Here is a 24,387-nt window from a genome sequence, read left to right as displayed (position 1 = left end):
TTTTTTACTTCAAACTTTATTTTAATTTTTAAATCAACTCTATTTAAACTCACTGCAGAAGTCTTTCAGAGAAAGTCACATGACTAACTCCTCTCACCTGGTGCAGTAACTGAAGATCCTGAAAGAGCACTACATAGGGTTTGTGTTTGTAAAAGTGTAAAATCTGCAGACCTGGCAACCAGAGCAGAACAGACAGGCCCCTCCCCCTCCTGGGTCAGACTACATTGTAAAACGAACAGCTGACTACAAAAACAAACAAACATGTGACTCGATCCATGAATGAAGGGATGATTAACATAAATAATTTAACTGTGAGTTTTGGTAAAGAGTTTGAAAGTTTCACACGTGGCTGTGCGAACTGGGCTGGATTTCCTCCACGTTACCATGGAAACCCATGCAGTTTATTAGTCTGCTGAGGAAGTAATAATGAAAAAGCTGATTTTTCTTTACTAATTTGGAAAATCGGTTTTTCAGATTTAAATAGTTTAAGTATTAGCATATTGTTTATAATGTATTGTAGGGAGAGGACTTCATAAATGTAAATTATTCAAACATATATCGAGATCACCGAAAAGCAACCAAAAGTCAAAAAGTTCACAGTAAAAATATAAAAAACAGAGTTTCATTATGTTTTTATTGTTATTAATGATGGTTCTGATCCTTTTATAAATTTTAAGAAGCAGATGACTGGATGAATAAAGACGTAGATGGATGTAAACATACTTATCAGCCAGTAGGGGGAGCGCTTGTGATTTTAAACATTCCACGCATGTGCTGTTCGAGAAAACGAACTGCTCATGGGTCGTTCTTCAAAGGAAACGTAAACTGGCTGAAAACTGGCCTGTAAAAATTCCCTTTAGATCGTAAAATTTCACTTAAGATAAACTAACCACGGGTTTTATTTGTTTTGCGAGAGAAATGAAGACAACCGTGAGTATTTTCGGTGTCAGAAGTGTTTGAAAAGTAGCAACAACTCGATTGAAAGCCGATTTAGAAAAGCAAGATTAAAAACCGGCTTAAAAATGTTTGCAAGGAATAAAGACATTTTCTAGCTAAGAAACCCGTTTCAAATTGTTGTCAAAATTTTAATTGACCTGTATAGATAAACATTAATGAAAGAATTCTGAGGTTTTATCATTTTATTCCTGTTTCTGGCCGCCGCCATTGCTTTTACCGCGACAATCACGTGCGATTCCAAACTGCTACGTTCCAGGTCGCCTCGAAAATTAGAAATTTTGACTGAAACGTTTCTGCTTCATCTCAATAAGCTAAAACATTTGTTAAGTTAATTCGATTCATTTATTTTTATTATTATGATTAAGTTAATTTGTGTCAGTAACTTAATTGAAGTTTAATGCTTCTAGATTATTTTTACAAAGTTAATGCTGATTTTAATGTGTTCTTTGCTCACAGATGAGGAAATTTATAAATTGTGAATATTACCTGAGACCATTAGAAAAAATATTTTATAACAGAGATGTTGGCCAAATGAAAATTATGTCTATCACTGTACGATATTCAATAAATTAGAGTATTATTGAAAATGTAGTTTATTTCATAATGAAATAAACTAAATACTTTATAGAATAATGTTTTCAGACCTTTTTTATTTTAATTATGTTGATTTGCTATTTATAGCCATTGAAAACACAGCAGAAATGTATTATTCACAACCCTGTAAGGTTGAGGTTTCCTCTGGTGGTTGTGCATGTTTTTCTATCCCACTTTTTCCTTCCACTCAACTTTTAATGAATATGCTTGGATAGAGCACTCTGTAAACCAATGTTTTCCAACCCTGGCCCTCAAAGCACACTGCCCTACATGTTTTAGGTCTTTCCCTGCTTCAACACACATGATTTCAATTGATGGCTGATTAACAAGCTTTTTCCCATTTAAATGGGGTGTTTTAAAGCAACATCTAAAACATGTAGGGCAGTGTGCCTTGAGGACCAGGGTTAGGAAACAACTAGGTCCATTTCACAATTACTCTTTTGCGGCATATTCGAAAATGTATATTTCAGAATTAATTTTCTATTTGTGAAAACTGAATTATGGGTTTTATCAGCTGTATGGCATAATAATTACATTTATCAGAAATTAATGCTGTGTGTGGACTGGATCTGTATCAAACAAGTTAATCTTTTTAAATTGAGTTATTTGGATTAATAATGTTTGACATTGTTATGTCATATTTTTAAATAGCTGGAGTGAGGTAAGCAAGTCCAGCTCCTTGCAGGACTGCTTTTGACCAAACACTGTTCCTATTAGCTAACTGAATCCCACATTTAGCTCCTAAATGACTTTTCTTTCTTTTTGTTGCAGGATTAGCATTAATGTTTCAGTTTGAACACAAGGTGGCAGCACTGTGTTGGGAGAAAACAGCTCAAGTGGTGAAAAACAACCAGGTAGGGGATGTATTTGAAGATATTTGTATTTACGGCTCAGATTTCTATTATTCAAACATTTTACAGAGAAATAACCACACTGTCTATGAGTATCTATGTTTATTTCCATGTAAACAAAAGGAAAATCGTGACCAATTTAGAATATTGTGGATTATATACACAAATTATGTCCAAAATGTGGAGTTTCATTCATAATTTACTCATGGCTTTCATTCTATTAATGATCTTCACAGTCGATCAACTGAATCAGAAACACTAATAACTAATTATAACTGTGTGTTTCATGTCTTCTTGATTCCTTCACAGTCTTAAAAATCTGAAATTTGTTTTAAGTAAAGTAAATTATTACTATTGATATTTAATTGTTAATTTCCTATTGTGAAGATAATAGTTTAAATTGTAGTAAAATTCTTTTAATTATTCAGTAGCTTTAAAAAATACAATCGTCCAACCAGGGGTAGATTGTCTGTCACACAGGCGTTGTTTCAGTCTGTCCATTAAATAATTTAATGCTGATGAAAGAAGTTGAGTCTTTTTGTTCAGTCATATTTTAGTTAACATCTCGTTAAATTAAATAGCAAAAGTCAGTCTGACTTTTTGAACCACAGAGAGAAATCGGTGAAAATCCTTACATTTGCTATAATTAATTTTAGAGGCTGGATCCGTCCTGCAGATCAGGGAATCTGCGACATCCCAGTGAACTGTCTGAGCTGTTCAGACTCTGCTGGAGGATTTTAAATTGCTGCCATAAATTATTGTCTCTGAAAAGGGTGAAAGAGTCCAACCTGAGCCAGTGCAGCTGTGAAGAACCGCTTCCAACAGGACGGGATTCCTCTCAGGCTCAGAGACTCTCCTGGAGTCTGAAGCCTGATCTGAAGTCCATCACTGAAGCCAAACCAGATTTAACACAGACATTTACAGATCATGACAGGGGTCCACACTTCTTAAATTATCTACAAGTAAAGCCTTAAAGCTGCTATGTGGAACTTTTATAAAAATAGTTTAATAGTTTTGGCATATTTGTTGAATCTATAAGACTGACAGTTTGGTATGAGACAGATGATCTGTGAAAAAATCAATCTCATCTCTCACAGTGCTGACTAGAAACGACCAATCAGAGCCAGGAGGCGGGACTGCAGCTAGCATAGCCTCTTATGAATGGTCGGCTAGTTAGCATAGCCACTGATGATGGTGGATAAAAAGTTTTTATGTAACACTAAGTTGTTTCTCTGCCATTAGCACATTTAGCAGTGAGTACATGATGTTGATTGACAGCACTAAGCCCCTCCTCCTGGCTCTGATTGATTGATTTTGGTGCATTTCTTCAGGCGGCAGTAGCAGCTCAGGGAGGTCGATCTTTTCTCAGATTATCTGTCTCATAACAAACTGTCACAACATGGAGCAAACATGGAAAAACATTCTTTATTAAAGTTACAAACTGCAACTTTAAATGTCCTAAACTCGTTTTTAAAAATGTATGTTGGCCTTAAACATACATTTTTAAAAATGTATCTTTTTAAGTTAGTCACAGGTCTTAGATTTTGTCATGGCAGCACTACTAAACATATTATGTAGTTTATTTTTCTCAAGGAACTTTTCTGTGAAGCAAACATTTTCATTCTGCTCTGTGACTTGAGGTGGTTAAGGCTATCGCTAACTAGCTGCTAATAATCTCTTGCTACGTAGCTAGCTTTTTTTGTACCTGTCTTGGTTAAGTGTAAAGTGTCAGCAGTTGGATGGATGATGTTCATCTTTACCTCTGGCTCACTTCTGTTGCAAATCTGTACGATGTAACATGCATTCTGTGCGGAAGAGGTTAGCACTGCTTTATAAAATATGTGATTTTCTTTGTGTCACAGATCTTAAATTTCACTCATAATGATGTTAAATAGGTTTTAAAAACCCCAGAAACTCTGACATGTGCAAAAACCTTTCAAATGAGACGAATGTTATGTTTTCAAACTTTGGATCTTCAGTTTTTATGCTGCCAGCTCAGCTTGTTTTTAGATTTAAAGTTATAAAAGTTATCTTTTCATTATCTGGCTAACAGCTGAGAACGACCAGCAGCCCTGTGTGTTTCCAGCAGTGACACGTCCAAAGGACTCAACTTCCTCCTCCCATTCTGGGATCAGATATCCTCCAACAGAAACGTCTTCCAACAATTCAGACTCTGACTTTTCAGCTTGATGGTTGATCTCCAGCAGGACAGACAGAGCACTTCTGATTCCTGCATTTAACCTGACCAAGTTACGGTTATTGGAGCTTAGACGAAAAAGTGTTAAAGGCAAATATTGTGATCATTTGGCTGTAGCTTTATATCTGTTTCTCTCTTCTCAACTGCACGGAACCTGGTTTAACCTCCCAGTTATCTCATAATTTAATAATCAGATTCTGAGACATTCATCCTCAGCCTCTCCTTATAACATCAGATCCACATGAAGACTTTTTGTTTTAATGCCTGAAAGCTTCTTAAAAGTAATTCAGCGTAAAGTGGAATTTAGCAGAGTGGAAATCAGAGATTTCACAGTTCAGAGTTTCCCACATCTCTCTGTCCAACTGCTGGAAAACTGCATTAGAAGCCTCTCTGAAAGCGGACCGACGTGGAGCGCTGCTGGTACCAGCGAAGCCACATTTCCCTCAGATTTGGCTCATTTCATTTCCATCTGCAGCTTCTGGAGAGGCCAGACTGTAATTTCAGAGGCTGCAAATACTTGACAGGAAATGTTTGTGGCGAGGCGAGGAAACTGCAGAGACAGCAGAGCTCTGTGCAGGGAGCCGTCCTGGAAGAGCCGCCTGTCACCTCTCTGATGAGCTCTCTGCAGGTTTCCACCTGTTTGCTGCTGATCAGCTCCAGCAGGCAGGTTTTATCGCAGAGAACTGCTGCAGCTGTGGTGAAGACCTGCTGCTTCTTCTGCCAGAAGCTCCCCGAGATCTCAGCGAGGCTCTAACTGCAACCAGAAGCTTCAGAGTTAACGGCCCTGGGAGACGCAGAGCGCCCATTAAACCAGCATTTATGTGTTTGGAGTGAGTTACCATGGCAACCAGAGGAAGCCCAGGCAGGAACAGGAATGCTTATGGGGTGCCATGGATGAAGTTGCAAAGTAAAAAAATGAACAGAACTAATCTGGATAATTTAATCCGTCATAAGAGGAATAAGTGGGGGTTGATTTTTCAAAGTCATATTTTCAACATGTTGTTCGTACGTTCATAAATGTCAAAGTTTCAAACTAAATATTTAGTTTGCAAACTAAATATGCAATTCACAAGCTAAATATTTAGTTGGGAACTAAAAAATTTGTTTGCAGCTAAATATCAATTTTCCTACTAAACAGTTAATCTCCAAATTAAATTTTTAGCTAACTAACTAAACATTTTATTTGCAAGATAAATATTTAGTTTGTAAACTAAATATATGGATCAGATCTAAGCATTTAGTTGGGAACTAAAAATTTAGTTTGGAACTAAATATTTCTTTTCCAAACTAAACACTTGATAATCAAATTAAATATTTTTTGTAAACTAAATATTTAGCTGGAAAGCTATATATTTAGGTTCATAATTAAATATTTAACTTGCAAGCTAAATATTTAATTTGTATACTAGTTAACATATGATTAAACATTTAGCTAAATATTCAACACATTTAAGTTACAAATTAAGTATTTAATGTTGTTCCAAGCTAAATATGTACTTATCTAATCTTCAAACTTAATATTTAGGAAGAACAGAGTCTTTTAACTCGTCAGTAAACAAAGTATCTCTTTGCTGATGGGTCAGATTTCTATCTCTCTCAAATCGCAGTTTGGATCCATAACTGGCCCACGCACCACACTTTGAACATCCCTGATTGAGCCCTTAAGCTGATGAAAATACTATGCTGGGACCTTCAGAGAGCTGGAAAAGGAATATCCGTTTAATCAGATTCCAGTAACACGAGGAAAGACGACACATGTTTCTGCGTTAGAAGAGCCATTTACTGTGTGGCGAGTTCCACAGACAAACACGATTAACAGAGAAATGCAGCAACACAACAACCAGATCCTCAGAAGAAAATGGAAACAAACATAAGGTGCTTCGTATGCAACAGGAATGTTATGAAAAATGTCCACCAGATCCTAAAGACTCACCATGACTGCAGCTATGTTTATATTCAGACCATAATATAAAACTATCTACACAGAAAACAGCCGATATTTACACCACGGACTATTTACAGAGCATGATGGGGAGCAACACATACATATAAATATATATGTATATATATTTGTAGGTTGTGCAGGTTGGTGTAAGAATGCTGGAGGGAAGTCACAGAGCGGCCATCTGCAGCAGCTGCTCCTTGAACTGCTGGGCGTGGTGCGAAAGGTTGGCCACCCGGTCCACCATGTCCTGGATGGCGGCCGTGTTGGGGTAGTTCAGGGCGGCCGTCTTGGTGGCCGCCACCACCGTTTTCAGCAGGTCACACAGCACGTTGCTGGAGTTCATCACACGGTTGGCCACCTCTGGGGCGGACGCCTGCCTGGACAGCGTGTCCCCAATGAATACCAGCTTGTGCGCGCTGAGGATGACAAACTTGCTGTGCGCGACGAAGATGCGGGGAGGCTGGCCGGCGCCGACACAGGCAAAGAAGGCGTCGACGGCGCTGAGCAAGGTGGAGAAGTGCTGCTCACACTGGGCGGAGTAGAAGCCGAGCAGCTGGCGGTCGCGGGCACACACCTGGGCGGAGGAGGAGTCGGAGGGAGCGGGGGACGTCCACTGGGTGATGTCATTCTCCACGGGTTTGATCACTTCCTGCTCCAGCTTCTTAAACTGATTAATCTGAGGAAGATGAAACAATCCAGTTATTTACGACAATAACTTTAAAGGTTATTGTCGTAACCTTTAATTTTGTTCCAAACTAAATGTGTATTTAGCTTGAAACAGCTAAATACATAGCCGTGAACATCTTAGGATAGGTCTATGTCCTATATAAAACATGTTCATTACATTTTTGGTACAAAATCATTCTTAGATAATGAGTCTGTTGAGTTCTGCCTTTCAGGGTGAGTTGTTTTAGGGTCTGTGTCACTTTAAATCCAATTAAACTGCTGCTGGCCACGCTCCATAATCAACGTTTTCACTCGCACGTGACAAGAGTTGCAAACATATGCACAATTATACAACTGTACATCTTTGAAAAGCAGAAGTAGAGCCTCCTGCACAACTAACAAGAAATCAGCCAATTGTTTCTGGATGACAAGTCGACAACAAAACACTTGTCTTTTCCAGCAGCCATTGTACAGCGTATACAGCAGGAAAACCAGCTGACCAAACAGACTGGAGTTCAGTTTGGGTTGCTAGGTAACGTGTGGAACTCTGCTGAGGTTGCTAGGTAACAGGGCAGCTGGTGCTGATTTGTGCAGTGGTTTTTGAAATGGCTCATTTTTCAGACACCAGAAAATGTTAACTTATTTCCAAAAACCAAGGGGGCGTTGTTTTTTTTTTTTGTTTTTTTTTGTTAGAAGCAGTAGAAATCCAAATAGAAATATAAAAACTTGCAAAAATGTGAATTTTTCATAACAAGTCCCCATTTATTTTCCAGGTTTGTGTGACGTTTCCACCTCGGACTCACCTGCTCCTGGCCCAGCTGGACTGCAGTCTGCTTGATGATGTTCTCCTTCTCCAGCAGCTCCTTCTGCTGACGCTCAAAATCCTCTTTACCCTTCGGATGGAAACAGGTGAGGCAAAAATTAAAGAGTGAACAAAGAAACAGCTCCATTGTTAAATAAATATAATAATATGGTGAAATAAGGAGAACAATCCCTGCATTGGCTTTTGCTAGTGCATAATGGTGAGTTTATTGAAATGGTCTAAACGTTGGGGTTTATGCTATGCTAACTCCCACCTGCAGGTGGCAATATTACTTACTTTTATTACATTCCTGTCTCCACCATACATGATGTCAGTTTATAATCCACCATCAACATCGTGAGTAAAAAAAAGTCACATTTAAAGAATTTCTTGCAAATATTTATTCACGGCAAAATCAATTATGATTGCAGCAAAAATCATAACAATCGCAAAATCGTGGAGTTAAGAAAAACTGCCCCAACCTGTTGCTGTTTTACCTGCAGATGGACGTAGTCGTAGTCCTCCATCCAGCTCTTCACACACTTCTCGCTGTGGTTCATGTTGTCCTTGTCCTGGTTGGGTTGGACAGGGAAGGCTTTGGTCTGTCCGCTGTAGCTGTCTGAGTCTGACGGCAGCGAGGTGAGCCGGTTCTCCTCCGGTGTGCTGCCGGTGGAGAACGTTCCGTCGGCGTGCGTCCGCCTGAAGAGCAGCTCGGCATTGCTGCCTATCGTCGAGACCAGCTGCTTGGTGTCGTCAGAAATGGTCCTGGACACCATGACGAAGCGGTCCAGGTCGTCGCTCTTGTTGTGGTGCTGCCTGGAGGAAGCCAGGGCGTTCAGAGCCCAGCTGCAGCTCTCCAGAGCTTGGTAGGTCTGCACCAGGATCTGCTGTGAGTCCTCCAGCCGCGCCAGCTGACGCCTCAGCTTGCTGTGCAGACTAGAGTCCGACAGAGACGTGGCGTTCGCCGCAGCTCCTCTACCGAACGCAATGAAGTCCACCAGAGACACTCGGACTTTGTCCAGCACCATGCGCACGTCGTTGGTGTGCTGCTCCATGTAGGGAAAAGTCCTCCAGTGGGAGGAAGACGCCATTGAGTGCAAGGCCCCAAGAGAGAGCTCCACACCTTGCTGCAGGCGGTACAGCCTCTGCACCCCGGCGTCCACGTCCAGGAAGAGGCGTCCCTCTGAGCCGCAGCCCGTGGAAGACGAGGAGGTGGACATGCTGCTCCGTGAGCTGCCGGTGCTGGAGAACGATAGGCGGTTCACGCCGTCCGTCACATCCGTCACGGTGCGAGCGTCCTGAGCAGGAATGTCGTAGATTCCTTTGCTTGTGTCCCGGTCGGCAGAGCCTTTATTTTGGAGCGGCTGTGCGCCCCGGGGGAAGTCGTAAACGTCCTGCTGAGAGTCCGCTCCGGAGTGGAGGGCGGAGGGAGGAACGTCGTAGATGCCCTCGTTGCCATTGGTGTTTGGGTGATGGTGATGGGGCTCGACGTTGGGCGGGAAATCGTAAAGAGACTGGGGGCTGTGAGACGGTTTGGTGAGGATGGCAGGCGGGACGTCGTAGATGCCTTCCTGTTTCTGCTTGAGAGGCTGCGGGAAGTCGTAGTTTCCCTCCTGGAGGTCAGCGTTGGTCCTGCAGGGTGGCACTGAGTAGACCTAAGGACAAAACGAAGGGTCAGACATCGACAAATACACACACACATTACTGGTGGAGCACCACAGGGTCGTGTGTTTGGGTTTATTCTATTCTATTCAGACATTTTTCTCTGAGAAACTGATTTATGGATCCCTGAAAAGGTAGGAAAATGTTTTGTTTTTTTGTTTTTGAAGACCCAATTTCTAAGTTTGTCATAATTAAGTTATAAAATTATAATTAGGTGGATAAAAGTCATAGTTACAAGTACTAAAGTCTTTATTATGAGCATAATAGTCACAATTATGAATATTAAAGTCATAAATATGAGAATAAAACTCATAATTACGAGTTTTAAAGTTTTCCTCTTATGAACAGTCAATTAAATTATTTAATTTTTTATTACTTTTAACTTTTTTAATTTTTATTTTATTTTGTGCGGTCCAGACTGGCAAGCTTTCTGAGAGGCTCGCTGTGTTTCTTATTAAAACAATGGCAGATTGTGTTTGTTTTGTTCACTTGAGGTTTAATGCCTGGTAAAGATCAGTTTAGTATGTCCTGACCAGCAGTGCACTTTCTTTTTATCATTATTGTCTGTGGGAGCACACAGCAGCCGTTGGGATATTTGAAGGAAGTGAAAGATTAGCTTATATGTGAACACATGATCGTTTCCTCCTTCGATTCGCTGCTGTAGCCGAGCTGCATATGTGTCTAAAGGCCTCAAGGCATCATGGGAGTAAATAAAGCGACACTCCTCACAGCTAGACAAACCGAGTAAACTGTAATTAGGAGCGACGCAAATAACAGCTCAGAGAGCTTCAGGTTGGTCCAAACAGAGCGCTGGCTGTCTGGGCGGCGCTGCAGGAATCTCTGGAAAGAGAGCCGTTTCTCCTGCTGCAGTTCAAACACCAAGCCACTCACTCAGTGGCTTCTGGCAAGCTAAGCCTTCATTTACCAGAGCCGCAGGATCGCCATAAATATGTCGTTTGACGTATTATTCATTTAATGGAGAAAATTAGGAGAAATTCAAGGAGCTGCGTCAATAAACAGTTTCCAGCCTCCTGCGTTTGGTTTTATTTGACAGGAATAAGTCGGGGTGTCAGGCTGATGTGCCACGGAGTCGAGGTTTTCCCCGCACTCACCCCTTGGGAGGACGGAGGAATGTCATAAACGCCTTGTGTCCGGGGCTCCAGCTGGGATGGAGGAACGTCGTAGATCCCTTGGTTCCTGGCTGCAGCCGGCTGACCCGGGAACATCTGACCAGGAGGAATATCGTACACCTGGAACACAGAAAGCCAACGTTAAAACCCAGACGGAGGTCAAAGTTCAACCACAGCCTGCTGTTGTTACGGAGATCTGAGCTTTGGCTGCTTGTTTGCTACACGAGGGAACAAAAAACCTAAATCTGATGGCAAATTTTAAATTAAAACCAGTTCAGCTGTGCCTGTGCGTATTTTACATTTGATTTATTTGCACTGTTTTATTTAACGTTGCACAAAATAATGACATGGATCTGCTGGGAAGACTAGATGTATCAGATTTTCATTTATTTTCCATAAAAGGTTTGGAAATTTGGAATCTGTTCCAGACATTTCCCCTAAAATATCAGAACAAAGTACTTATAATATAAATAATCATAAAATAAATACCGGAGCTGCTGGATCTGAACACCAGGCCTATGATGTGTCTGATGACTGTTTAGGGCAACAACTAAATTATTTCAGTTATAAAAAAAATAATTTCATTCTGCAGATTTTTCACTCAACCACTTAAAATTATTTTACACAATATTAGAAATGCATAAAAAATACAAATAAACAAGTAATTCAATAAGAAATCAAACATTTTGCTGCCTAAAATGCACACAACATTTTATCATTTGTAGCAAAAGATGCATCTGCAGCTAAAAAAAATCCCTTTTAACATCAACATGTGAAAATGTCAGTTCTTTCTTTCTGCTGGACTGAACATCAGTACGTATTAGATTAACAGATTAATAACTGGATAGAAAACATTTCTTAAAGACTTAAAGAAGATTGAAAACTGCAACTAGAGGAGCTCTGGTACAACTGATGTACATTTTTCATCTTAAAAGCAAATTTTTTATGCAGTTTTTGCTTAATTTCTGCTCTGACTGTGTTCTTTCAGAAAACTCTTTTTTTTTTTAGTTGATTACTAAATTAGTTGGCGATTATTGAATAACCTTGGCGATGCATCAGACATCACCTGCACTGATGGGTCACATTGTGGGTTTCCATTTAACCAGCCTGGTAGAGAGTACGCCCCACATGCTGGGTTGCCACACTTTTCTGCTCATGGAAACTCCCTGTGGGGTTGCACCTCTGGTCTGATTGGCGCCGATACCAACGCGAACCTCCGTCTGTCTGAGTTCATTAAAGACCTGAAGTCTCATCTCTGGTCTCATCCTCCACCTCTACTGAGCCTCCCAGACCGGCATAACGCGGCTCAGATGATAGAACCGGGTCTGGTTTGTTAGATGTTCTGATGGGTAGCAACAGCTAACAGAGCGGGCGGTGACGTTGCCATGGAAACAAGACACCTACCCCCTGTGATCTGCTGGGCGGGACGTCGTACAGGTCCTGGTGGTTGTGCTGTCCGGGGCTGTAGGAGTAGGACTGTCCCACTCTGACTGGGGTCACGACCTGTTGGATTGCAGACACACAATGTCAGAAACAACAACTCCATGTTGATCCTGTGCCACCATGTTGCTCTGTGGTTGTTTTGGCTGCCTGTCGTTCCTCGTCCTTGAGTAACCCTGCGTAATTCTATTTGAGGCGGATATTTCCTGATAACATCCCTGTTCCAGGACCCAGGAAGCTGACTCATAAACAGACGCCTGCAGCTGCACAGAAAACCTCTGAGCTCAGTAAAACCCCCAGCAGCTGATAATTACAGACAACCTGAGACTAATAATGTGTTCATTAACACTGAAGGGGAAACATTAACCCGCTGTGGACCTGTGTGAGATCGGGTTTCAACCATCCAGCAGCACGTTGGAGGTCCAATCACTTCGCCACAACCACTAGCAGCAAAACATCCCCCAGCATGATGCTGCCACCTCCCTGCCTGATTGGTGCAGTGTCAGGAGCGTTGACATTGGTTCAGGTTTTCTCCCAGTTTTCTTGCTTTTAAAGCAGAGCGGCTTGTTTCACGTGTTTTTCCAACTGGACTGTGATCCAGGGCGTCTGCGCATCGTTAAAAAGTCTTAAATACATGGATCTAAAATTAAGGCCTTAAAATACCTTACATTCATGCTTTAAAAAGTCAGTTTGCCTTAAATATGTTAAATACGGCCTTAAATTTTGTCTGCCAGAGAATATTAAATAAGCCCAAAAATTGACCCAACCAGAGTTTTAATTGTATAACTTCATTCAAGGCAGAGGGCTGCAGGGTCTTATCCCCTACTCTAACATCTCTCTGCCCAGACAGAGATTTAAAGAAGAGTGGCAAAAGCAAAGGAGGTGGATTAGCAGTGCTACCTAACAACTGATATCGTCATCCAGATCTTGTTACTGTTGAATATCGTCTCCGCTGCCCAGATATTGATCTGTTAGCATGTTATGACGGTCATGAGACTCTCATACAGCAACAGTCTTCTGTCAGAGGCCTCTCTAGAGTCGCTGCATGACTGACTGCTACTGGAGATCCTTACTACCCGCAGCATCACCATCCACAGCAACTCCTTTAAGATATTTGGATTATTTAAGTTATGACAAAATTTATATTCTATGTTGGATGATTCTTTAAAAGTTGGGTCCCAAGTTTCGTCTTATTTGCACCAGTTTATAAAGATTGTATTCATCATGGAGAAGCAGCATTCAGCTTCTATTCACCACAAATCTGGAACAAACTTCCAGAAAATTGCAAAACAGCCAAAACACTGAATGCCTTTAAGGCTAAAAGAAGACTGATTACTGGGATTCGATATTTTTGCAGCTCTGTCATTTTAGCTAGAACGCTGAAGTCGGGTCTTTAGCTAGAGAAACGTAATTCAAGAAGCTGTTTGGCCTTCAGCCACAGGCTGCACTGGAAAATGATTCAAGCTAAACCAAACTTTGAGCAGCTGTGAGGAATAAAATGAGCACAATTTCAACTTGAGCTTCATTTTATTGAAAGCTGCACATTTGTGACCTGGAGAACGGCTTTATGAGCAGAAAGAAAGCTGAAGCAGAGTCTGGAATCAGCTCGACTCCTGCTGAGATAATCATTACATCACTGTTTAAAGATCAACCTCCAGCCGGAGTGTTTCATAAAACTTCAAGTCTTTCATCCGGAGAAACCCAACACTGACTGGTTTCACTTTCATGGGGAAATCTTTGACCCTGTTAATGTTTTATCACCGTTTCCTGTCGGTGCTAATCTGCTCCCCTACACCCCAACCCCTCCCCCGGCCTCGTCGTCTCAGAGCCGTTAACAGCAGCGCAACAGACCTTCAGAGGGAAGCCAGGAATGCTGGGAATGTCTTTCCCGAGCACAGTCCTCCTCCTCTGCCCCCGAGATCAGCTACCACCGCTCTGGATGGAGCAGGGTTCATTAGCAGGGCTGGAAAATAGGAACCATACGTCTGACTTCCTGGCAGAGGCTCGGGTTAATCCCCTGATATGTCTCTGCTGTCAGGAGGGAGAATGGAACATGACCTCAGAGCAGGATTAACACTTCTGGGGAAAGTTGGGCAAGATTTCTGAAAGGAACAAGAGGAAGAAATGGAAAGCGGAAAACCAAACTCCTTCTATGGAAAGGACTTTCATTCATCTGCCTAGCGGTAGTTTGTATGTTTCCCGTAATTCACATCTCAACCTGGTGATTTCAGGAGTTCATAGCTGGGATTCCTGTTGGTGCGTCCTGCAGCGAGCATGTGGGGTCGAAACTGAATCCTAAACCATGGATGGATCTCTGAAATAAACCGAGATGATCAGAGATCTGCTGACGAGCAGAACCAGACAGTTATTCAGCTCAACTGGACCAAAACTGAGTGAGAACTGCTTCACCTAACAGTCAGAACCACTGAATGTATCCAGTAGAAAACAGCAGTGGCCGCCGCTCTTCTCCCTAAAGCACTAAACATTACTTCTGATAACGCTGAAGTGCTACACAAACCAAATCAAACTTGCATGTGCAGAAATCGCAGCACCGGAATGAGATTTGCTAAAGTGCTATGCTAATAAGGTATTTAGAAGAAGCTAATGCTAATGTGCTACACCAACAAGGTATTTAGAGGGTGCTAATGCTAAAGTGCTAAATTCAACCATGTTGACACCCAGCATGTTTCACAAAGACAACATGAGGCGACTCAAAGCAATTCATAAATGTGAATTTTTGCATGTATTAGTTTATTTAACACCCCTGGTTGTTTCCTTATATAAACATATTATTTTGTATATCTCTTTTGCTCATTTGTTGTATGCTTGCCATTTGCTGAAAGTTTTTTGAAAACCAAAAAGAGGACATGAGAATAGGAAACAGAACTGCTTGGTAAACAGACTTCAAAATAAGAGCTTAATATAACGTCTGAGCTTCTGTCTGAGTGAAAGCAATAAAAAGATGGCGGCTCAGCCTCTGCTCTGCAGCGATGCGTACGCCATGTTGTTTCCTGTCTGCTCCATAACCTCCCCGTCTCCTCCCTCCGTTTCCCCTGCAGGGTTCATTGGCGGCGCATTGAGGACCGTAGAGTGATGATGTCACCAACAGCCACAGAAACAGAGAAAACCCTTTCCTACACAGGTGAGAGGGGCCTGGAAGGGGCGGGGCTACACACCTGGATCCCAGCGCTGTTGAACAGACGCCTTGTGAACTCGCCTGCGTGTGGCGGTGAGCGACTCAAGGCTCTTTCAGCAGCGCCTTGTTTGCTTTGGGTCGTTCAGGCAGGTTGAGCTTTAACACATTTAAACGTTACGTGACATCAGCGATGACATCATGTTATCGCTTTAAGCCACTGAGCCACGTTCAAACGCTCCGTCTGGTATGAAAGACTTCATTCAAGGATCAAGTGAAAACAGGATGTTGTGAGTTCATCCTCCATTACTCATAATGTCGACAAGAAGGGAAGAAATCTTTTCTTCTGTAATCAGAAAACTGAAATCATAAAGAATTTTTTTTTACCAGCAAAAACTTAAATTATGCTGTTTTAATTATCGAGTCATCTGGTTTTCAGATGGAATAAAGGAAAAAACCCCGATATATTCAGCCTTTATGTAAACTAAGTGATGCTGTAAGCTTCTGATTGAATCGTTTATGATTTAATTTTAATCTGATTTATCTCCCAGTAGTTACTACCTGACTGAAGCTTTTTGGCTTTTTCTTCTTTTTGCAGCTAAATAACTTAAACAACTCTGAGGTTTTCCATGTTTTCTAACTCGATTTTTCCCACCTATTGATACTTTTTGTTTCTGAAATCCTTGGAATGAGAAGCACTGCTGGTCAGCTGGCTGGTCAGCTGGCTGCTACATTTTTCCCTCATTAGCAAAACTACGTAATTTTAAACATTCAAAAATGTTTCCACTTGCAAAAAACTCTAAAAAGAGTTGAAGTACGTAAACCAAAGGGGCGACATTATTAAAGTAAGGCTGTTGTTAAATGACAGAAGAGAACTCTGGCTACTGGAGCAGATAGCCTGACTAAAAAAAACAGCAAATATCAGTTTGTTATATCCTACAAAATAAAACACAGTTAAAGGAAACTCCTTAGTTTAAATTTATTCTGTATTTTTCTCAAATCTATTAAAATTCACAATGATAAAACTTAAAAACATCATTTAAGTTTTTAAAAAATATTTTAGCAGCACTAACTGTAGTGTAAAATTAAGTGTTTAGGTTGTTTTGTGTGTTTGTTTTAAATGTGTTGGTGCAGATAAAGTCTCCTGCTCCAGTCGCAGTGTGAGGTTCGTTTCTGCTAAAACAGTGAGAACTGTGAACATGGACAGAAAGAAAAGGACGAGTCGGTGAGATCAGGCGCCTTTTTTCTGCCTGCGGTCGATTTATATCGCCTCCATTCGTGTTTCACACCTTTTCATTGCTTTTGTTCTCAATCACGATCTCTTCCTTCCTGCTAATGGCCTGCAGACACGAATCAAGCAGCCGTCCTCCTCTGTGGCCTTCAGCCGCCTGTTTGCATCGATCTGGAGGCTAGCTGCCTGCAGCAGTCGGCTCTGCTACATCCAGGCTGCAGGAAGCTTTTCTGCTGAGTCACAGCTCCATCGTGACTCCAGCCTGTTAAAGCTCCAAACTAATTAATGCAGGAATCCCACCAGGCCGTCTCCAAAAGCCAAACAGCTTAGAGCCGATTTTGGCTCTAGTGAAGATCATCTGCTGTGATCAAAGCAGCAGTTTAATCCGTCGCTGCAGTAATCTGTAATGCTACTGGATGTGTCTTACGTCCAGCGGTTAGTTTCTAAGAAATGATGGGTGTTTCCAGGCTGTTGGCCTCAGAGTACCAGGTGAGTCTGACGGAGGCTCCTGAAGCGCATGCCGGCTTTACGGCTGCAGGACGTTGGTACCGTGTTACCTACAAATCTCTCTTATCTGTGCTTCCAACTCTCTAAGTGACCTTTGACCTCTTGCCTCTATCATCTGAGTCACATGCACACTGAGAATTTATGACAGCTGCTAGCAAAAACATCTTCCAAGATGTTCTCTGGATGAATACTGTGCTGCTGATGCGGCCCTGATGGGCTTATCGCCATGACGACCATACTGAGCACATAATTAGGGATTATCGTCCTGAATGAGACTGACAGGAGGAACTCAGCTGGACTTTAATTGAGCCATTCTGACACAGAAACATGCCCGTTTCCCTCTTCTCCCCCACAGCATGATGCTGCCAAGGAGATGGTGGAGTCAGGGTTAGTTTTCCTCCATATTTAATATATTTTAGGAGGGTAACACTAAATACCCCTGGCTAATTTAGATTTAAAATAATTTTAAATTTTTGAATAATTATTGATTTTATTAATAAAGGCCACGTTGAATATTATTCATGTCTAAGAACTTCTGTTCAACTAAAATCAGAAGTTATTAGGCAGCATTTAAGCTAAACAAATGTAATAATTATGGAATACTGAATAAAAAGTGAGAAAAGTCTAAAAGTAGATTTTTTTATGTGTTTTAAAACCATGTGGAAGTTTGGGAACCGTTGCTGGTTTAGTCCAAATATCTCAGACTGAACCGTGAGAAATCAAACCATCTTCGTCTGCAGGACAGATTCATGCAGATATTTTGGTCTCCAGAACCGATCCGGTTTCTTTGTTTCCTTCGGCATGAGAAGGAATCTGTTTTGGTTTGAGTTTATGGTGAGAGGCTGTGAATGCCTTCAGCCCAGCATGCCCTGCATTCCTCCGGCTGTTCTCTAATACTTGATCACATTTATTGCTTCAAAGTTTCCATTTGGGGGAAACGTCGCCGCAGAGCAGATTGTTCTGCTGATTAATGAGCTTCACAGGAATCTCAGACGTCTGGAGGATCTGAAGCTCAGATCATCGTGTTTAACAACCCGGTCACCTGAAGTCTTATCAAGCCCGATGACACGCCCCGGGAGCCCATAAACTTCCTGAATTTGTGCTGCCGATCGTTAAATCTTTTGTTGCTGCAGTAGCAGATTGGGTCAGCGTCGGGACACAGAGGAGGAGGAAGGAGTGGAGCAGGAAGAGAAGAAAGACAAAAGCGTCTGAAAGAGCCGATAAGAGCCGATCTGAACTCTGAACCCGGCCCGTCTGTAGGCGGCGAGCCTGAGGAAACAGAGGAAATCAGCTGCAGGCCTCCCAGAACCCCGGCGCTCTGGGTCCCAGTATGGTCCCAGTATGGAGTCCGCTCTGAGTCCGTTTCCACATCAGAACCTCTGAACCACATCAAGAGGAAACAACTGGATGAGCTGGAAGGAACTGGGACACGAAAACCAGCAGAACCTTTCCTCTGTGGCTACTGGGCTTAACGTACAGTCATTACTGGGAAGACTGGTTCAGCAGCTGGGAACCAGCCTCACTTCTACTCATGTCCCTCCAATAAAATTTAGTTCAGGACTGAAATATTTTTATTTTCTGATCCTGTTCGGTTTATTCAGTTTGTTTGAATTCAGGTAGGTCCAGTTCAAACTATTAAACCCAACTGGACTCACATTCCTGTCCAGTTCAACCGATTAAATCCAGTTTTCATCAAATACTAAATATACATTTAAACAATTCACTCCACTTTAATAAGTTTCGTTTCTGTCAAAATGAATTTTAGTACAGTTCATATCTGTTTTTCACATTCAATAAATTAAAATCTGATTTAATCAGTAGGAAATATTTAAATTAAAATCCATTCAAACCACTTCTACTCCATTCGTTCCAGTTTGCCCAAATATAATAGAGCTTAATTCAAACCAACCCAAATCAATGCTGTTCAACTCACTTTAAATCAGTGTTTATTAATTCAGTTCAATAATATCATAACACCTTTTTCTGATCAATTTAATTCAATTATAACCTAGTTTTAATTGAATAAAGACTGAAATCAAACTCAGGACGATCCAGTTAAATCCAGTCCGACACAATTACCACCAACGAGGCAGTTCTGATCAGATCAGTTATAATCCAGTTCAATTCTGTGCTTTGTTTGTTTTTCCAGTTTATTTCAATTATAAACCGATTAAAATCCACAACGTTCAATCGACAGCAATTCATTCATGATCTTAACGTTAATCTGGCTAATTTTCCTATGAATAGATCCTAATTTAAACCTCTGATGATACACCTCTCTTCTGAACAGTCGAGTCTGAATCCAGTAAAATAACGTCCAGTAAGCAACGGGCTTTAACTGGACCGGTCGGTGGATTTTCGGTCAGCACAGTCGGCCTTTCTCAGGACTATCTCTTTAAATCACAGGAACAATTACCCTAAACTGATCCGTAGTCCTGATACACGTCCAGAACCTCATCTCATCCGCGCAGTAACAGGATTACAGCACAAAGCAGCAACTCATTAGAGACGCCGTTCATTTTCCACCTTAATACCAGCTCTGGGCTAAACCTGCAGGAGTGACTGACAGATGTGTCCTTTAAGCCGCCGCTGTGCAGCGAATCGAGCGCTAAGCTGCTGGCGCCGGCAGCCTGTTTATTCGGAAACACACCCAGCTCGTTTCTATGACGGCCGCAGTAGATCGTCTTAGAATCAAAAAGAGACCCTCAAGACGCCAAAAACTGACAGAGGATCTAATTACCATCCGTCTCCTGGAGGGCCGATCGCGTCTGAGGTGCTGGAACCAGTTAAACGCTTCAATAAACGAGGACATTTTCTCATCGTGTTTCAGCACAGACCTGCTGCTGAATTATGGTCATGATTGATGCAAACGCTGCATCTTTGGATTTAAATGTCTTTAAAGTTTATAGCCTCTTAACTTCTCCCTGAAACACCTAGAAAAATGCACATTGAGGGAAATTAGATGCAGTTCTTCAACCTTTTGGAGCACATGCAGAAAGAGTCAGACTTATTCCAGGGACTCTGCTCATTATTACAGTCTCAACTTCCTTTATAAAAAAAATTAAGGCCTTAGAATGTCTGAAATTCATTAAAAATGTAAGTTAGCCTCAAATATCTTAATCACAGATCTTAAGTTTGTCGTGGCTGGACAAAATTTATTCCATGTAGTTTATTTTTCTCGCGGGACAAATGTTTGAATCACACGCAGACATCTTCACGAAAACATGGACATGTACGAGTTAATGATGATTTGTTGATAATATTCAGAAAATATTGTGGTAAAGTGGAAAGCCTGTAATTCTGCTTCAACAAATGCATGAAAAAGCAGCCTGGAAAACTGTTGATAAAGATTAAGAGACGATGATGAAGGAAACGTTTCCCTCTACTCTTCACTCCAGCAGCTGCTTTTGTTAATGAGACATTTATCAAGCACTAATCAGAGAAATCAGCGGGTCCAGCCTCTCGTTAAAATGAAAACCTGGAAATTATCGTCTCTCATCCTGAACCTAAAATCAACACTCAGACTGACAGATTACCTGATAAAGAGAGCAGTGGTTATGGTTAGCTGAGGGAAATGAAAATGACTCGCCTTGCTGTGTGTGCTCTCGGCAGCCAGGGTGCTTCTCGGTGGGACTTGGTAGATGTCCTGTCCTCCAGGAACCTGGTAGATTCCCTGCGGCTGCTTGTAGAGGCCCTGGGCCCCCGAAGTCGCCGTCTGTTGGAGGCTCTGAGGTGGTGACTGGGCGGCGGCGGTGGCCGATGGCTGGGCCTCGAACATCGGGCCGATCAGCAGCTTCAGGCGGTTGCCGGGGGCGATCCCCTGGCGGCCATGCAGAGAGCAGAGCCACCATCCTTCCAGTCCGCCTGTGTTCTGCTCGATGACGGTCAGGATGTCCCCCTTCCTGAAAGCCAGCTCCTCGGGAGACTCCGGCACGTTGTCGTACAATGCTTTGGCCATCAGGTTCTGCACAGACAGATTGCAGTTCTTTAGGGTCATCACTACCAAGAAGGAACAGCTTTGGGTTTCTGCACCAAAGGGTCAGTATTTTGGGAAATGGCTGCCTAAATAAATTTTCCATTTTAGGAGCTGTTAAACCAATCAGAGGCCCAGCTTGAGGTTTTCAAGAGTCCTAGTCCAAGTCTGAGAACAGACACTAGAGGTTTTCCACAGCTTTTTCCAAAGGAGGGATGGACTCTGGTTGGATATACAAGGTGACGATCACTTGGACCATCAGCTCTACAATGGGTCCTGGGCTAACATGAGTGAATCTGGATGAAACCTCAATTAACTTTTGTTTTACTGTCGGACCATCTGCTTCATGGCATTTTTTAAAACCGCTAGGCTGATTTATGCATCCAGTTTCTAGTTAACCAGCTCCAGAGTTCAGAATTATCCAGAAATAGGGAATGAATGCATTATTATTCAGAGAAAGTTCACCTCCAGATTTTAAACATCGAACTGACTTCTTGGCTTTTAAACCAAACCTGAACTTGGAGGGCTGCTCTTATCCCACGCACCGCTTCAGGAAACGGTTTCTCCAAAGGTCTGACGAGGGTTCAGGGATAATAACTGAAACCCAGAGATCCTGCAGATAGGAAAAGCCCTTGAGCACGGCGCCGCCGGTGCTGCTGGGTCTGAGCGAGGCATTTAAGCCTAATTACCGCAGTAAATGCATCAGTTCTTGAGCCTTTTTTTAACCAGTGAAGGAGGAAACTGCATGAATACTTCTTTTGAACCTTCAGCTCTTTGCAGCTGTCCAACAGTCGTGCACTTTACCCTGCATGCTCCATTAAGAGCAATTAGGAAATACGTGACTTGCTCAAGGGCACGTCGACTGTAGATATGAAGAGAGAGTACATGTACAGCAAACACTTTTATATTTAACTCAACTATAAGCAGACCTTTTGTTGTTTCCTGAAAGTCCAAGTTAAAACACAAAGTGTGACAGTTTGTTGGACCCTTTTTACTCCCCAATTGACCAGAAATGTACATTTTCATTTATTAAAGTCAGCTCCTGAGTCAGAAAGACAGGAAAAGGAACATTTTGACTGTGGTAATCAGGAAGTTTTCTTTGTGGCTGCTGCTGGTTTGAGGCTTTCTTGAACCTTCGTAGGCCTTCCTCTTTTCTGCCAGTCTAATCCATGTAGTTCCCAAGTAAAACTCACGGCCGTTATCTCCCACTCCGTATCAGGCCAGGGTCTCTCTGCCTATTGTCTGATCCCAGCCAGTATCATCCGCCCCATAACCACTCTGAGCTGGACCCTGGGGTGGAGGCCGCTGGCCAATGGGGGCAGAGACGTAGGGGTCACCTCGAGGAAGCAAATACTGGTTCCTCTGATAGCTGATGCAATTTAGAGAAAAACTGCTTTAACATCAACATTATTTGATTTAACTGCATCCTAAGAGTGCCAGGCATTGTTGTGTTGCTCAGACTGGCGACTCTTGAACAGCAGAACATTTTAGACCAGACTTTCTCCAATTCTTTGGATTTTAAAACTGATCCTGCTTGGAATACACATGGCAGAGTTTTACAGTTATTGGCCTATTTTCAAAACCTAAGAGACTTGATGCATGATGATAAAATAAAATCTTAGGTATAACATGTTTGGTCGTACAGTTTGTGGTGCCCAGACGACACTTCATAGGCAAACCGATTTCACTCACCAACATTCAGGTGTCAGTTGGGAAATCTCACAAGATCAAACATGAGTTCAGAGTAAACAAACATGGCAATGGCAATAGTTTGCAGTAAATATCTACGTTAGCTGGACTTTCTGGTGCGCCATAGCAGTTCTTTTGTCTTCTGTACTCTGGATTCCTAGACTACAGAAGTGTCCATGTGTGGTGTCCTTGGGGAACACCACACATGCTGCAATATCAGGCAAAAACAGTCACACATGTTGAATGTCCCTGATTTTAGATCGGAGAGGTTCCAAAGAGGAGGAAATCTGGACAAAAATCGACATGAACCAGACATAAAGCCGTCTTTACTAATAGTTTTTTTCTCAAACAGATTAAGCACCCAATGTCACTAGGTGCAACGATCATCATGTTTCCTGTCTAGTAACCGGGTGATGGCACTAATATTTTTCTGTTTAAGCTGCACCCATTGAATGCAAAGCTGCAGGTCGACTCCTGAAAATCAACAGGATGCAGTCTGTCAAACCTACAGGTTCTCTGTGCAGGGCACTCACAGCAGAAGTTAAATCAAGGAATCCACAGACCAAAGAACAGCCTTCATTATGCTTCTGCAGCTCTGTAACCTGCTGCCAGTTTCACTAACACCATGCACATAGACTGAAACCAAAGCGGAAAAAGAGCTAAAAAAAAACCCCACCATTGCAATCGCTGTACTCCTGAGATGAAAGCTAGAAGGAGGAAGGTGTAAAGGAAACTCTGACCCATCACCCGCCTTGTCAGCCGCAACAATCTGCTCATCGTGCTTATTTAATCATGCAGTAGATATTGAACCTAAAGGGTGTTAAAGCCAAGACCATCTCTAACCACTCAGTTTACACCACTTTGATTTTTTGTAACTGTTTTTATGCAGATGACCATTTTAATTCTTTCTGGGGTTAAATTCACCAAATTTCTCAGCTAAAGTTCAATTTATTGTCTGTCCTGAAACTTTTCTTTGTACATTGAAAACATAAAACCCCAAAATACAAACACACCAAAGATTATATATATATATATATATATATAAAAAAAAAAATTCCCCTCTCACCCTCCGCGGGTGGTCTCTTTCATCCTCTGTGCTCGGGTCCTCTACCAGAGGCCTGGGAGCTTCAAGTTCTCCTCCAGTATCTTGGCTGTGCCTAGAACTGCACATTTCTGGACTGAGATGTCTGATGTTGTTCCTGGGATCTGTTTGAGCCACTGCTCCAGTTTGGGGGTGACTGCCCCGAGGGCCCCGATGACCACAGGCACCACTGTGGTCTTCACCTTCCAGGCCTTCTCCAGTTCCTCTCTGAGGCCCTGGTATTTCTCCAGTTGCTCCTTTTTCCTGATGTTGTGGTCACTTGGTATTGCTACATCCACCACAACGGCTTTCCTCTGTTCTTTATCCACCACCACAATGTCCGGTTGGTTCGCCATTACCATCTTGTCTGTCTGGATCTGGAAGTCCCACAGGATCTTAGCTCGGTCATTCTCCACCACCTTTGGGGGTGTCCCCCACTTTGACCTCGGGGTCAAAATGGGGGATATATATATATATATATATATATATATATATATATATATATATATATATATATATATATATATAT

The 24,387-nt window shown here is 42.1% G+C and overlaps 1 protein-coding gene and 1 long non-coding RNA gene across 4 annotated transcripts in view; one reads left to right on the top strand and one right to left on the bottom strand.

Moving 5' to 3' along the window:
- The first annotated feature begins 786 nt into the window (after positions 1-786).
- LOC106946885 (uncharacterized) lies at positions 787-15,923 on the top strand. Of its 3 annotated transcripts, none has more exons than XR_001424853.1 (4): positions 787-930; positions 2,323-2,405; positions 7,984-8,119; positions 15,304-15,923. It is a non-coding gene; the product is annotated as an uncharacterized LOC106946885 (long non-coding RNA). The 3 variants fall into 3 exon arrangements; XR_001424852.1 differs by lacking the exon at positions 15,304-15,923 and adding an exon at positions 10,729-10,814; XR_001424854.1 differs by lacking the exon at positions 15,304-15,923 and adding an exon at positions 10,702-10,780.
- Positions 6,295-24,387, bottom strand: part of nedd9 (neural precursor cell expressed, developmentally down-regulated 9) — a 34,173-nt gene continuing 16,080 nt past the window's right edge. The window contains exons 2-7 of the mRNA XM_015031559.1: positions 20,705-21,079; positions 12,209-12,307; positions 10,787-10,924; positions 8,510-9,667; positions 8,014-8,103; positions 6,295-7,220 (exon numbers count right to left, since the gene is read on the bottom strand). Coding sequence (XP_014887045.1) covers positions 6,711-7,220; positions 8,014-8,103; positions 8,510-9,667; positions 10,787-10,924; positions 12,209-12,307; positions 20,705-21,079 — 2,370 coding nt within the window. The 3' untranslated portion in view covers positions 6,295-6,710. The remainder of the gene's footprint in view (positions 7,221-8,013; positions 8,104-8,509; positions 9,668-10,786; positions 10,925-12,208; positions 12,308-20,704; positions 21,080-24,387) is intronic.

This window comes from Poecilia latipinna, unplaced genomic scaffold (genome assembly GCF_001443285.1).
Source record: "Poecilia latipinna isolate Pla-1442-1.1 unplaced genomic scaffold, P_latipinna-1.0 Scaffold211, whole genome shotgun sequence".
Lineage (NCBI taxonomy): Eukaryota > Metazoa > Chordata > Actinopteri > Cyprinodontiformes > Poeciliidae > Poecilia > Poecilia latipinna.
Note: the sequence above shows the minus strand (reverse complement) of the source record. Positions and strands in the feature narration are given on the sequence as shown.